The sequence below is a fragment of the Vicia villosa genome, linkage group LG6 (assembly GCF_029867415.1).
Source record: "Vicia villosa cultivar HV-30 ecotype Madison, WI linkage group LG6, Vvil1.0, whole genome shotgun sequence".
NCBI lineage: Eukaryota > Viridiplantae > Streptophyta > Magnoliopsida > Fabales > Fabaceae > Vicia > Vicia villosa.
This window is the reverse complement of record NC_081185.1, coordinates 129,029,537-129,044,075: the sequence shown is the minus strand read 5'-3', so window position 1 is coordinate 129,044,075 and position 14,539 is coordinate 129,029,537. Positions and strand designations below refer to the sequence as shown.

Here is a 14,539-nt window from a genome sequence, read left to right as displayed (position 1 = left end):
TCTGAGCTGCCTGAACCAGAATATGCTAAGGCTACTTCTGAGTCAGACTCAGATGAGGAAATGGAAGATGCACAAGCTGAAGATCTTCCAGAAGATCACCCTGCTGGAATTGCTGTCCCTTTTGGCAGAAATTCAGGTGCCTCTTCTTCTGGTGAAACCTCAGCTCTGATGGAGACCTTGGAAACTCTTCATCAGAATCAAGCTATGCTGGCTTCTCGTTTGGACGCGCAAGAAGCAGCCAATGCTGAGTTTCGCTCCTTCATGGCAAGGCAAGCTACAAGCACTGACGGGATTCATGATGTTCTGGCGCGGATTTTGCGTAGGCTAGGATCTTAGTCCTTTGGTTTTTGTAGTTTTCTTTCCTTGTTGCATCTGTTTTTTCCTGCATTCCTCTCCTGTAATCCTTCTTGCTGGTTATCAATGAAAACTTTCCTTGTTTTACACTCCAGTGATTTTATTTGTCGTTTTATTCATCTGAATCTTTTGAAATATTCTTTTTGATGTTATGACAAAAAGGGGGAGAAGATAAATGATAAATGATTTGATTAATCTATCAGTTGCTGGGTAAAGCTCCCACACATTTACTAACGAGAACTGCAAGTTCTATATGGTTTAAGTGTTTTGCAGGTATAAAGAAGTAAAGAGAATCTTCAAAGCAAACACAAGAAGCTAAACCATGGAAACTGAAGCAAGCCGACTGCTATCAAGCTTCAGAGATCAGAAGCAAGAAAGAAGAATGAATCAGAAGCACTGATAATAGAATTTGATCCATATTTGTCTATTTGATCTGACAAAATTCTATTTGCTCTGATACATTACTTTAGCCTATATGGCTCTGATACATATAATGTGTTCGAATATACATTTTATGTTCTGACTCGTTCATGCTGACTTTTGTCGTTTAGTTTTTGTTCTGTAACATTTCAGGATGTAGAGATGCTCAGATGATGCTCTGGTACATTCAACAATGTTCTGATACAAATCTAGCATGAAGTGATGTTGGTAGAAATTCAAAGCTCTGAAGCTATCCGAGGGAAGCAGAAATCAGAAGCTGTGAAGGTTCTAAAGATCCCGAAAACTCAAGTTCTGAAGCTGTCCTAAATGGAAGCAGAAATCAGAAGCTGTGAATGTTCAGAAGATCAAAGAAATTCAAGTTCTGAAGCTGTCCTAAATGGAAGCAGAAATCAGAAGCTGTGAATGTTCAGAAGATCAAAGAAATTCAAGTTCTGAAGCTGTCCTAGATGGAAGCAGGAATCAGAAGCTGTGAGTGTTCTAAGGATCTAAGGAAATTCTAGTTCTGAAGCTGTCCAATGGAAGCAGAAGTCAGAAGCTAGGAATTCTCTAAAGACAGAAGCTTATATGATCGTCTCTACCGAAATAATCAGGGAAGTCTTTTATTAAAGTTCTTCGAGTATTTATTTCAGGGGGAGATTATTTATCTCAGGGGGAGATTGTTAATCTCAGGGGGAGACATATTCATATGCTTATGCTATAGCTGTGTAATTTGTCTTTTGCCGTCTGTCCTTTCTGATCGCAAATTCATATCATTTATATATGTTTTTGTCATCATCAAAAAGGGGGAGATTGTTAGAACAAGATTTGTTCTGATCAATTATCTTAGTTTTGATGATAACAATAATATGAATTTTGCTTAAGATAATATGGTACTCTAATCCAATGCAATTTCCCTTTCAGGAAATATATAAAGAGTACGCATAATTCAGCGCTCAGAAGCTTTGTCTCAAAGGGTTCAGCATGCAACATCAGAACATGGTCTGGCAAGACATCAGAAGATGGTCGAAGCAGAATCAGAACATGGGTCTATGGAAGCATCAGAAGAACAAGAGAACAGAAGCACTGAAGTTCTGATGGTATCACGCTCAGAAGCACTTCAAGGTCAGAAGATCAGAAGATGCTATGCACCAAGCTGTTTGACTCTGATGATATTCAAACGTTATATTCACAAACATCAGATCAGAAGAAAGTACAAGTGGCAAGCTACGCTGACTGACAAAAGGAACGTTAAAAGCTACTAAAGGCTACGTCAGTAGACACAGCGTGAACAAGGCTCGAGGTAGTTGACAAAAGCGTATAACATTAAATGCGATGCTGTACGGAACACGCAAAGCATTAAATGCACTCAACGGTCATCTTCTCCAACGCCTATAAATATGAAGTTCTGATGAGAAGCAAGGTTAACGATTTCGCACCAAAACAACTCATATTAAACTTGCTGAAACGCTGTTCAAATCAAAACTCAGAATCTTCTTCTTCATCAAAGCTCACTACATTGCTGTTGTAATATATTAGTGAGATTAAGCTTAAACGTTAAGAGAAATATCACAGTTTGTGATTATCGCTTTTAAGAAGCAATTGTAATACTCTTAGAATTGATTACATTAAGTTGTAAGGAACTAGAGTGATCGTGTGGATCAGAATACTCTAGGAAGTCTTAGAAGTGATCTAAGCAGGTTGTAACTAGAGTGATCGTGTGGATCAGTAGACTCTAGAAAAGTCTTAGAGGGTATCTAAGCAGTTGTTCCTGGAGTGATCAGTGTGTGATCAGAAGACTCTGGAAGACTTAGTTGCTGACTAAGTGGAAAACCATTGTAATCCGTGCGATTAATGGATTAAATCCTCAGTTGAGGTAAATCATCTCTGCGGGGGTGGACTGGAGTAGTTTAGTTAACAACGAACCAGGATAAAAATAACTGTGCATTTATTTTTATCTGTCAAGTTTTTTAAAGCTACACTTATTCAAACCCCCCCCTTTCTAAGTGTTTTTCTATCCTTCAGATGGTCTTCATCTCTAGAACTCACAGTTCCAGTTTTCACCTTTAGAAACTGGTAGATTCGATGGAAATTGAGTTGCCATTACAAATTCTCTATGAATCGCAACTCGGACTACTTGATACTAATTTGTTGGAACATATGGAACAATTAGATTTTCAAGAAAGATGAGAGAAGAAGAAGAAGAGAGAAAAACTAGTAATTGTAAAAATTGTATTATGAAAATTATTGTTTTCTCTATTAAAACTATACAAAGTCATGTCTATTTATAGGCGATCAAGGCCCAAGTCCGAAATATAGAACTCAAACCCAAAATATACAAAGTTTTATTTTGGTTTCGACACAATAACTAAATATTGTATTCAACTGACTTTTTCCTACTTTTTCGACTAGCTACTGCGACACAATCGAATACTAACTTTTTTATAAAATATTGAATTACAACTTCTAACATGTTCTTCCAACACAATGTTGGTGTTATAGGCTGTGAGATAAGAAAGGGACCAAGGATAGGTGTGGTTGTATGAACAATGCACTCACATTAATAGTGACTTTGGTTTTTGTTAAAAGTGATTATAATTAAGATGGCAAAAAGAGAACAGTGAAAGTGGCAGCTAAACAGCAAAAAGAGACACAGTAAAAGCAGCTAGAGTTTTATATGCGGAAACGTGACCCTCGAACGAGAGCTCATGATATTATGTGAAAATTCAATATTATATTACGGTACGTTACATTTTTGGATTGAATGCAAAATTCTAATTGTGTTTAGTATTTTGAGACATCTTGTGCCTTGCTTATTTTTTTATGAGATGCCTCAAGGCTCAATGATCAACCTTTATTGACTGTGTCTTCATACTTTACATTAATAAATACCGTTTTTTCAAAAATATATATACTAATTATTAATATATGCTTTTTTATTAAGCAATATCGATTTGACCTTGTGGGCTAATTGAGTGGTTCTAACTTCGTGTTTTAGCATTGAATTTCCTTGTGCGTAATGGATATTATCTTTTGCAATCATCAAATTAAATAGTAGATAGAAAAACTTGTTATCCGTGTAGATAAACCTGAAGCAGTATCATTTAAATTCACTGTATATGCTATGAACATTTCATTTTTCCCATCAATTACAAATTCCACACATTTTCTTTCCCAACCCTTTTAATATCACATTTTCTGCTTATTTCTCTTGAGCTTCTGTGTTGAGAGCTTCTTCGCCTCATTATCCTTACAAACTTCCCTTGTCTTGTCATTTGAATCCATTGCCACATGTCCTTATCTTTTTGTTATTCTGCTATCTTTGTTGATTCAACCCTCATTCTCTTTTATTTTCATCTCAAGGGTATCATTTTTCTCTAGGTACAACTAGTATCTGAACACTATATACCATTATTATGAATATTATCTTATCATATCAAATACTGTTAATGAAACTGGAGGAATTATGACAATCATCTCATTAGAAGGACTCTTAAGTTGACTTTGTTGTGGTGTTATCTGCATACAAAAACAAACTCAATATTAGATACATGATATACACTAGTCTTATGTATGTTACAAGTTGATATCAAAGGAAATAAATGATGAACCTTTTTTGGGTCTAAGAAGCTATTCTCATCAAATGCATTTCTAGATGTGAGTACAGTCTTTGTTGATGCAGTTTGAATCTTACTCCCGAATCCCTCGAGAGAAATCTTGAGATTCACTTTGTTGTTCCCTATGTTTGCAACCTGAAGAATCAAATGCATAAACTCTTATTATCTTATCCCATAAGTGCCAGTGTCGTGTTTGTGTCACGGTGCTACAGAGGTCTAAACAAACTCTAACTCTAAGATCAAAATATACAAAAGGTATACTAGTTTGCTCATGTACCTTTATTTTTAAGTAAGTACTATTATTTAGAGGATTATGGCAAAGAATTGCAGATGCAGTCACTGAGTTGAGATCAGTATTATGAAGTTTTGAGTTGAGAAATGTTGCTCCATTTGACTCTCTAAACATATACTGCACCCAATAGCTAGGAGTTCCATAAGCTTGATTATTGTCAAAAACAATTGCATCTGGGTTCCACCTACAAAATTCCACATCTCAACGTTGCTAATGTTTATACTAAACATTTTCAATTACTTCATCAATGAATGTAACATGGAACTTATTCTACCAACTTAAGATGAAATAGAAATACATACATTCTGTCATGTGCATTTACAAAAAGTGGTGCATAGCTTGCCATTACAACATGATCACTGCGTCAAAACCAGAAAATTTTAATGGTGAGTATGAAATAGTACATAACTTTACTGTTAGAACCGACCGAACATGCATCCTGACTATACTGTCAGAAAAACTTTCGGTACAAGGATCCAATACACTAGAATCCGCTCTCGCTCTTCCACTAAAATATTTGCAATAAGATCTCGCAATGCAATATAAAGGTTTAATCTTACCTGTTTCTTTCTAATCCAATAAGGAATCCAGCTTCAGACACAGCTCCCAAAAGAGTTCCATGCTTAGCTTGTTTCTCTCCAATTAGAGCATACTCGCTCACAAAAGCCTACAACACATTCCAATTTTCCAATCATGCCAAATTATCACACAAGATTGATTATAAGCAAATATTTTGATACAAAAAAAGAGTTAAATGAGAATTAATACGAAACCTTTGGTCCATTGCGCGGTGTCTTATCAAAAACATGAGCATTACTAAACATATTTCGCGCATCAAGAGGATAAGTCTAGTAAGAAAATAAGATCCAAAATCAAAAAACAAATTACAAATACATTATTTACCAAAGAAAATGAAACTAAGGGAGAGGATATTTACGTGATAATCATACAAATCAGCCGGATGGTCTAATGGCCTGAGAGAAGCGTCACAATTTGAAATGATTTGAATATCTGGATAAACACGTCGTATAGCGTTGTAGAAGGCTAGGTAATTTCCTAATCAACAAAACAAAGCTCATTCAAAAAATCAAATTAAATTTTGACAGTACTGTGTGCAAATAAGAGGAAAAGAGAAAGCATAGTACATACCATGGTAATTTTTTTTCCCACAATCTTCATTTCCAACACCAACATATTTTAGGTTAAAAGGTTGTGGATGTCCCATAGATGCTCTGACGGATCCCCATGTTGAGGTGGCTTTACCTCTAGCAAACTCAATACCATCAAGTGCTTCCTACAAATTATAGTAACATTGTTTCAAAAACAAGAGAAAAAGCAACATCAAATCAACATGGATGTGATAGATACATAGAAGAGGAAGAAAATGTACTTGCACAAAAGGTCCAATGACACTTGTATCAATTTCATCAGTATGGCTTATACCTGTATACAAATTTGACAATGAACCTTATATTAGAGAAATTGTGTCCGAAAAGCTATATTTTATAGTTTATAGCAATAAATGCGAAATATACCGTTGTTGAAGACCCACACTGGTGCTGCACCAATGTCCTCTGCTAGCTGCAAGAGAAAAATGGTTTATTTATCATGATTGAATCTTATAAGAGAAATAAAAATGTGAATAAGTATGAGACCTACTTGAAGACCCTCAAAATAACCAAATGCATCATCTGTCCAATAATTCCAAACATCACCAAAGTGTCCAGGTCTTTGTTCCCATGGTCCAACACTATCTTTCCACCTAAATGCATTGCTCAATGTTTTTCCTTCAACAAAACAACCACCTCTTGCAAAACAACAAATTGCATTATTGGTTTTCGAACTTATGAAATTGTTTTTAATCTAAACTTAGACACTCTACCAACAAGCCCGTCTAGCTCAGTTGGTAGAGCGCAAGGCTCTTAACCTTGTGGTCGTGGGTTCGAGCCCCACGGTGGGCGATTTATTTTTTTGGCCAAAATAAACATATTCCTCATTTTCATTCTATGCATGTGTACCTGGAAATCTAAGAAAAGCTGGTTTCAACTGTAAGAGCATGTCAACCAAGTCACTTCTGAAACCATGTCCCTATACCAACACAAATTTGAAGATTTATGTCACAGACATGAGATTATTATTGTCTGTTGATATGGAGTTTATAGTTAGAAAAGTGTAACCGGGAGTTTATAGTTAGAAAAGTGTAACCGTCGAAGAAAGATTATAATAGACCTTAAATGTGTCGACGGGCATAGCCGATATTTGATCCAACCATAGCTTCCCTTTTTGAGTTGTTGTTAAGACAAGATTTGAATTAGAACATGATGCAGTTGCTACTAATGTTGTTTCCATCCTTTTCCACTCTGAAACCTCTAATGCAGAACCTCTGCAACATCATCAATTATTTCTATTATCACCATTCTAAAATATAGTCTCTCTAGCTAGGAATAGGATTTACAACATGGAGCTCACTTGACATTGCTAGAAGCCAATATTTCTCCACCTTGTGCTTTTCTGAATGATACCGTCATATCTAGTGCTCCTATTGAACGAACAAAGAACACTACCTTGTATTTCTTCCCTTTCACAATATTCTGAAACAACATTTCATCGTCAATTAAGAAAGTGTGTATTATTAGTATTGAGTTTACGTGTCAGTGTCAGTTTCGTTTTTTGTTGTTATACTCACCATGCCCCAAAAACCTGGGTTAGAGATTCCAACACCATGAGAAGGACACTTATCACACAACACATCAATTCTCAAAGCGACCTTATTGCGTTCAAAACAAGAATTAAGCTCAGTTTGTACTAGAACTGATGATTCCGTTCCAACTATGGTCCAAGGATCAATATTCGACAGAAATCGCGTTCCCCCGGCTTCAAATCCTGAAACAAAAAATTCATATTTGAACACTAAACAACATGATGGTATATGCCGTTACTGTAATTGTTTGGTTGCTTGCTCTCCAAGAATAAGAAATTCTAGTGTGTTACATATTTAGAAGTTTTCGAGAAAATGGAAACTAATAACCTCTATTGTTCACAAGTTCCGCCCACAATCCCCCAGTACCGGCATGATTGATCTCCTGCAAAATAAATAAAAAGTTCTAAATTTGATATTTTTATAATATTACAAAACAATGTCGATTTTTTTCGGTCGAAGGATTGTGGTAATCTAGCACCATAATGATTGTCAACCTCAAAAAATATTCCAAAAAGAGTGTTAGGAATAGGCCTTCCAGATCCATGAGAAGCATTTACAAATAGAGTTGAAATTTGGTCAGCAGCATTACATTGGAATGCAACACAAGAAACTATAATGAGGTAGATCCTAAGAAAACTGCAAGAAGCTTTTGAGAAACTCATTTTGTTGTACTTTTTTTTCCTATCAGATTCAACACCAATTACTATTGATTTCTTTGTGTTGTTTTTTGCATGTGTTTATATGATACTCTTTTGTGATTATTAGTGACAAAGAGTATGTGTGGTTATAAATTAGCAAAGACCCGAGTCAGTAGTAGGATTGAGCGAGGTAGAGTTTGCGTAGCTCATGTTACGGCGCTGTTAAGTTCTATGGATAATTTGCATTCTGTTTCATTTTTTAACTAATAAATTATAAATAAAAATTCTAATAACACATTTTTACACACTCTTCAACATATTCTTTTAAGTCTTTTTTTTATTCTTCTTACAATGGGTTGATCTATTTTAAAAAAGTTAGTTAATATTTCTGCCATGCGTGAATAATTATTTAATTCTTTGCTTGATGTCTCTGTCGTTGTTATTTCTAATATATATTGAAATTACATGGAATTACACTAAATAGTTATATTTAAAGAAAACAAATTAATTTTTGATTTATTTTTTTAGACGGTTTAGGTTACATCTCAGTCGGAAAATCAAACCGAATCATTGTATTAAAAAAATCATTTGAACCAAACTGTTTTAATTTACTTAAAACCATATCAAACCATTTGAAGAGTATTTTTTTTTAAACCAGATCATTTATTAAAAAATCGAACTTATATATTTTTTTTATTAAAAAACTTTAAAATTAACTTTAGCATTTATCATTTCTTGTTTCAATTCATCTGTTATTTGATTTGATTTTAAAATAGTTTGTGCTATATGGTTCGTTTCACTAACCAAACACAACAGTTTGATTTTTTATGATTGGGTTCACAAACCAAATATAATAAATATAACGTTTCACTAACCAAACACAACAAACATAACCGTTTTATGATTGGGTTCACAAACCAAATATAACGTTTCATTAACCAAACACAACAAACATAACTGTTTTATAATTGGGTTCACAAACCAAATATAATAAATATAACGTTTCACTAACCAAACACAACAAACATAACGTTTGATTATTTATAGTTCGGTCCACTAACTAAATATAATAAACATAACAATTTGATTATTTATGATTCGGTTCATTAATCAAATATAATAGTTCGATTATTTTAAATTTTGACGGCTTTTTTTACCAGCGCTATTGCCTCGTAAATTGACCTCTTTCTAAAATTATGAAATGTACTGACTTAACCAAGCACTTGGACTCGGATGATAAACGAATTCCTGTTAAAGAACGAAAATTCGATAAATTCCGAGTCTGATTCTTGGTAGAAACAATGTCATTCCCCTGAAAACTATAATGCGAAAGAAAGAAAAATTGCCTTTTAAAAAAATTAAAAATTAAACTATATGTCAACAAAAATGTTTTAAAAGAGTATTACTAGAGGTTCTCTTCAATATATTTAGTTTCAAATTTTAAGGTAAGAGGCTGGCTTGCACTATAAGACAAGATATTATTTACACATGGAAATGCATAAAATTAAACTTAAACCAAACTATATAATTATTATTTACACATGGAGCATTGTTAAGTTACATTACAAACTATATGAGCAAATATGCTATTTTTTTTGGTTAATTGCAACAGTTGCATATTAACCAATTTCATCCCATTTATTTTTTTGGGTATAATTTGTCATTACTTTAAATAGAAGATCTTATGGAAGAATCACTCTCTGGCATCATCAGCTTATTGGATTCTTTCAACAAATCAAGTAATGTGAATGAATGCGGCGGAAGTATCGCATTCATGTCCTTCCCAACATTTTGAAGTAGACTCTGGATTGGAACAATCTGCATCAAGATTAAAATAACATAAGCATAAGCTAATTCGGAACGGTTTCGGGAAGCGTTTATCATACATGTTTGGAAAAACTGAAGCCCGAGGTACCTTTTTTGGCTGCGAGAAGGAATTTTCATCCATTACATTCGCAGATGTAAGCACACTTTTTGAGGATCCAGATGACTGCAATGAATTTGGGTCCAATCCACTGATAGAAATCTTGAGGTTCACGGCACTGGCACCGTAGTTCACAGCCTGCAAAAGTTAATTGTTTCAAGGCGATGAATCGATGTTAGTGCAAACCAAAGTATATAAGATGACTCAGAAATGTGTAACTGATGCAAAAAAAAATTCGTTACCTTTATTCGCAAGTAACTTTTCTTATCCACAGAATTTTGCCAAGTAATTGCTGATGCAATTAGTGTTTTCGAGGAATTCGTTTGAAGTGATGAACTTAGAAGTGTTGCTCCATTTGACTCTGCAAAAAATAACTGCATCCAGTAGCTAGGAGTTCCGTAGAGCTGAAAAGAGTTGAATACAATCGCATCGGGGTTCCACCTCCTATCGTTGGCATTTACAAAAAGGGGAGCATAGCTAGCCATATCGATAATGTCACTGCGCCAAAAGAAAATAAAAACGATGAGTACCATATTTAATGAACTAGATGAATATCGTACGCTGATTTCATCAGCGTTACGATCTAAAGCCGGTGAACAAATGAACTGTCTTCCTATTAAATGCATTATGAACTTCGGTAAACCTGTTATTTTCCAGTCCAATGAGGAATCCAGCTTCAGCTAGGGCGGCCAAAAGACTTCCTTGCCCGGCGTCCTTTCCAGTCACCGCATACTCACTTACAAATGCCTGTAAAGTGTTCGACCAGATTGAGCGCAAAAGCAAATGCCAATAAACAATTAAAATAGAGGGGTTTTCGGGAGAGTTCGTAAAACCTTTGGACCACTTCGTGTTACTCGATTAAATGTTGTAGATCTAGAAAACATGTCATCCGCACCGGTATAAATCTAGTAACGAAAAAACAGTAAGATAAGAAACTACGTGTGAAGGTATGTCTATATCTGAATTGAAAAACAGTGCTGAGATATATTACATGATAATCATAAAGATCAGCAGGGTGATCTAGAGGAGTCGAAGAAGCGTCGCAGTTTGAGATGATTTTGATATCTGGATAAGCTTGTCTTATTGCACTATAGAACCTCAGGTAGTTTCCTGGTCAGTCATAAAGATTTAACAGAAAAAGAAGTGGCGTTGCATTAGAAATTTGCACTCGACTCGTTACATGTTAATATTAAATAGAACAATCGTTTTTGCGAGACATGTTGTCATAAATAAGAAAAACACGCATACCGCGATAGTTCTTTTTTCCACAATCCTCATTTCCAACAGCAACATATTTTAGGTTAAATGGCTCCGGATGTCCCATAGCAGCTCTAAGGGAACCCCATTTTGAAGTCGGGTCACCTCTTGCAAATTCAAGTCCATCAAGGGCTTCCTGAAATCAAGGTTTCAAGATTCTTAAGCCGACTTCCTCTAACAAAAAAGATAAAGCAATGAAGAAAAAAAAGTGAGATAACGTACTCGCACAAAAGGTAAAACGGCGGATGTATCAACTTCATCGGTATGGCTTACACCTACAATGATATATCTCAATTAGAAAACAAACACAAATTTACTAACTCTCCTTGTTAGTATATAGCGATAAACATAGAAATACCATTATTGAATACCCATATCGGTAAAGCGCCCAAGTCTTCTGAAAGCTGCTCAACAACAACAATAGTATATATTATTTTACTTGCATAGCACAAACCGAATGCGTGTTAACTACGGTATATACGAACATCATAGTCGTCTAAATCAAAATTTGAAAAAAGGCGCTTACTTGGAGAAATTCAAAATAACCGAGTCCATCATCAGTCCAGTACTTCCATACATCACCGAAGTGCCCTGGTCTCTCCTCCCAAGGTCCAACGGAAGCTTTCCATCGAAATGCATTTCTTAAAGATTCGCCTTCGACAAAACAACCACCTGATGCAATGTATTATAAATTAGCATTGCAAAAAGTTATTTGATCCGTTATTAGTAAACATGCCAAATCACAGTTCAAAACAAATAGAAAGTAATTTAAAGATCACTTTAAGCATACCCGGAAATCTGATAAAACTTGGTTTCATATCTACCAGCATTTGAAAAAGATCATTTCGGAAACCATGTCCCTACGCCAAGTCAAGGACGCATATCTCATTAATAGGGTGGGGGAGAAAAATATAGTATTACTAACATTGACATCAGATATCAAAATTTACTGACATTACATATCTTCGAATCAAATGTTATATTTCTAAATACGGAATATGCAACGAATTTACACAAACAGCTAAGTAAACATAATCAAATTCAGGATGTAGGCTAACCTTATATGTGTCCACTGGCATAGCAGACACTTGGTCCAACCATATCACACCCTTTGCAGTTGTCGTTAATTGAAGTCTTGAGTTTCGACTCGTTGCCTTGGCCTCCAATACAGTCTCAACCTTCGTCCAGTTTGAAAAATCAGATGCAGAACCCCTGCAAGGTCAATAATCAGTATCACTAATAGGTGCAAAAGATAACTTTTGGGATTAAAGCTTTTTAAGTGTCATGTCTCTCTACAGCACATAAAAGTGGAACTCACGTGATCACGGTTGAAGCAAGGTTTCCCACACCGTTTGGTCCAGTGAACGAAACTACTAGATTAAGTGGTCCAGTTGAACGAGCATAGAAGACAACTTTATATTTCTTCCCTTGCTCAATATTCTAAAAGTAGTACTCACTGAATCAGCAACTAAGGAGTAAAAATAATTCGTAATGAAAGTAATCATATAAGGATCTGATTTAAGATCAAATTGATGCAAGGGTATGAATTAGTCTTACCATGCCCCAGAAGCCAGGGTTATAAACGCCAACACCATCAGCAGGGCAGGTATTGTCACATAACACCTCCAATCGGAGCGCAACCTTGTTACGTTCAAAGATAGATGTACGATCCGTTTCAACATTAATATCCGTTTCATTTCCAATAATTAACCAAGGATCAATATTTGAAGGAGTGTTAGGGCCCCCAGCTTCAAATCCTGAAACAAAAATTCTCGATGTTTCAGTTATACTGGAAAACAGTAGCGTATTCAAGCAGAATCTCCTTAAGAAAGAGATGATAAAGACACTACAAGCCTCTCCTATAATCCATTAGGTCTGCAAAGAGAAGAAGTTCGAGGGCACCAAAACACAAATTGGAAAAAAAATTCAAATATCGCGGAAACCTTCTAGTGCAAATTTTGTCATTTAAAATTTTAGAGAATATGAAAATGACCTCTGTTGCTCACAAGCTCGGCCCACAGTCCACCAGCTCCAGCATGATTGATCTCCTGTAGACGAAATTCAAGGATTTCATCATTTTCTGTTATTCTAATCACAAGACATTGTCTATGAAGCACAAACACGGAAACCGGACGTGACACAGACACTGACAAGTTGACACCAGTAAAAATTTGAAAAAATGAATAAATCAAACATAACCACAAGTGACAGTGTCCGACCGTGGCACGAACACAGACACACATTTTTTCGGAGGTGTTTGTGCGTCTGTGCTTCTGAGGACATTGCGATTCAAGTACAAACAAGTGTGTCTATAACTAAAGCTAACTTCTATCATAATAAGTTTGGTTGGTACAGTTTATTCAATAACTCATAATCCACAAATACAGTAGATGATGATATGCTATATTATAGCTCTCTATTTTTCCATTTCTATGATTCAATTTCATCAACTTATTTCAAAATCAATTATTTATAGTAATCATGATATACTAAATAACTGTGATCCTGACCTCAAAGAATAGTCCAAAAAGAGTATCCGGTATTGGTCTACCAGAAGCCTGGGAAGCATCTACAACAAGTGTTGCATTAAGATCAGCATGCACTTTAGCATCAAAGCATTGAACCAAAAGACAAACCAGTATAAAGAGTTGAAGCATAAAAACACAACATGAACCCATTTTTGTATGTTCACAACATCCAATCTATCTGCACAAAACAGTTAGTTATGTATCAGAAAAGCAAAAACATAACAAAAATTGATGTAATTAGGTTTGGACAAAAAAGGAAACATATGTAACAAGTTAAGTATATCATTAGAAACTCACATGATAGGTGAGTGTTTGTAAATTGTATAATATTGGGTGAAAGGGTGAGCGGTTTTTATAGAGGAAGAAAAGTTGAATGATGGAAGCGAATAAGAAGAGTGATGTTGGATTTTGATTCGGGTTGAAGGGTTTGTTGGAAATGCGAAGTGAATTGTGAATGAATGAATGGAAAGAATGATGAAGGGGTTTGTTTTACTTTTAAGATTTTCTTTTGTTTGTGTTGTGTGTTTGTGTGAGAACTGAGTGGGGCCTTCTTCTGTTTTGTTTTTGCCGTCTGGTTGGTTTGACGCAATCTTAATTGCTGCGTGTCATTCTAACTAAACAAGATAAACTACATTTTGTATACAAATAAATTGCTGTTTTTTTAGGAAAAGATAATGATGTTAATGGAATGAAATCCTAAACATTAATTATTATTTATTTTAATATTTAGAGTGGTATATAGTTTTTTAAAAATGATGGTAATAAATATAAATAGAATATATATAAAAAGATATATAAATGTCTCGTTTGA

The 14,539-nt window shown here is 35.0% G+C and overlaps 2 protein-coding genes and 1 non-coding gene across 4 annotated transcripts; 1 reads left to right on the top strand and 2 right to left on the bottom strand.

The window, feature by feature from the left end:
- Positions 1-4,194: 4,194 nt before the first annotated feature.
- Positions 4,195-8,043, bottom strand: LOC131612360 (alpha-L-arabinofuranosidase 1-like). Its single transcript, XM_058884156.1, has 17 exons — positions 7,876-8,043; positions 7,709-7,763; positions 7,367-7,563; positions 7,150-7,271; positions 6,910-7,063; positions 6,699-6,768; positions 6,340-6,485; positions 6,216-6,261; positions 6,071-6,123; positions 5,830-5,974; positions 5,618-5,736; positions 5,454-5,528; positions 5,241-5,347; positions 4,983-5,039; positions 4,666-4,864; positions 4,383-4,523; positions 4,195-4,290 (listed from the first exon to the last, which is right to left on the bottom strand). The coding sequence occupies exons 1-17, from the start codon at positions 8,041-8,043 to the stop codon at positions 4,195-4,197; spliced, it is 1,950 nt and encodes a 649-aa protein (XP_058740139.1).
- TRNAK-CUU (transfer RNA lysine (anticodon CUU)) lies at positions 6,569-6,641 on the top strand. The gene has a single exon. It is a non-coding gene; the product is annotated as a tRNA-Lys (tRNA).
- A 1,471-nt stretch (positions 8,044-9,514) lies between the features above and the next one.
- Positions 9,515-14,245, bottom strand: LOC131609976 (alpha-L-arabinofuranosidase 1-like). Of its 2 annotated transcripts, none has more exons than XM_058881819.1 (17): positions 14,026-14,245; positions 13,711-13,906; positions 13,194-13,248; positions 12,758-12,957; positions 12,519-12,640; positions 12,259-12,412; positions 11,991-12,060; positions 11,727-11,872; positions 11,559-11,604; positions 11,423-11,475; positions 11,192-11,336; positions 10,935-11,053; positions 10,777-10,848; positions 10,587-10,690; positions 10,186-10,441; positions 9,935-10,081; positions 9,515-9,837 (listed from the first exon to the last, which is right to left on the bottom strand). In XM_058881819.1, exons 2-17 carry the CDS (start codon positions 13,876-13,878, stop codon positions 9,688-9,690), a joined length of 2,007 nt encoding a protein of 668 aa, XP_058737802.1. In that variant the 5' UTR covers positions 13,879-13,906; positions 14,026-14,245; the 3' UTR covers positions 9,515-9,687. The 2 variants fall into 2 exon arrangements, with proteins under 2 accessions (XP_058737802.1, XP_058737803.1); XM_058881820.1 differs by having other exon boundaries at positions 13,711-13,902.
- Positions 14,246-14,539: the final 294 nt, after the last annotated feature.

What these genes read in the sequence shown, in the direction of transcription:
- LOC131612360 (XM_058884156.1), bottom strand. Translation starts at nt 8,043, where the DNA reads ATGAGTTTCTCAAAAGCTTCTTGCAGTTTTCTTAGGATCTACCTCATT. An exon ending in ATTGGATTAGAAAGAAACAG is followed by an intron (nt 5,040 to 5,240) that starts GTAAGATTAAAC and finishes GTTTTGACGCAG; the next exon opens with TGATCATGTTGTAATGGCAA. An exon ending in GCTTCTTAGACCCAAAAAAG is followed by an intron (nt 4,291 to 4,382) that starts GTTCATCATTTA and finishes TTTTGTATGCAG; the next exon opens with ATAACACCACAACAAAGTCA.
- LOC131609976 (XM_058881819.1), bottom strand. Translation starts at nt 13,878, where the DNA reads ATGGGTTCATGTTGTGTTTTTATGCTTCAACTCTTTATACTGGTTTGT. An exon ending in TGCCAGTGGACACATATAAG is followed by an intron (nt 12,061 to 12,258) that starts GTTAGCCTACAT and finishes GACTTGGCGTAG; the next exon opens with GGACATGGTTTCCGAAATGA. An exon ending in CCTTCTCGCAGCCAAAAAAG is followed by an intron (nt 9,838 to 9,934) that starts GTACCTCGGGCT and finishes ATCTTGATGCAG; the next exon opens with ATTGTTCCAATCCAGAGTCT.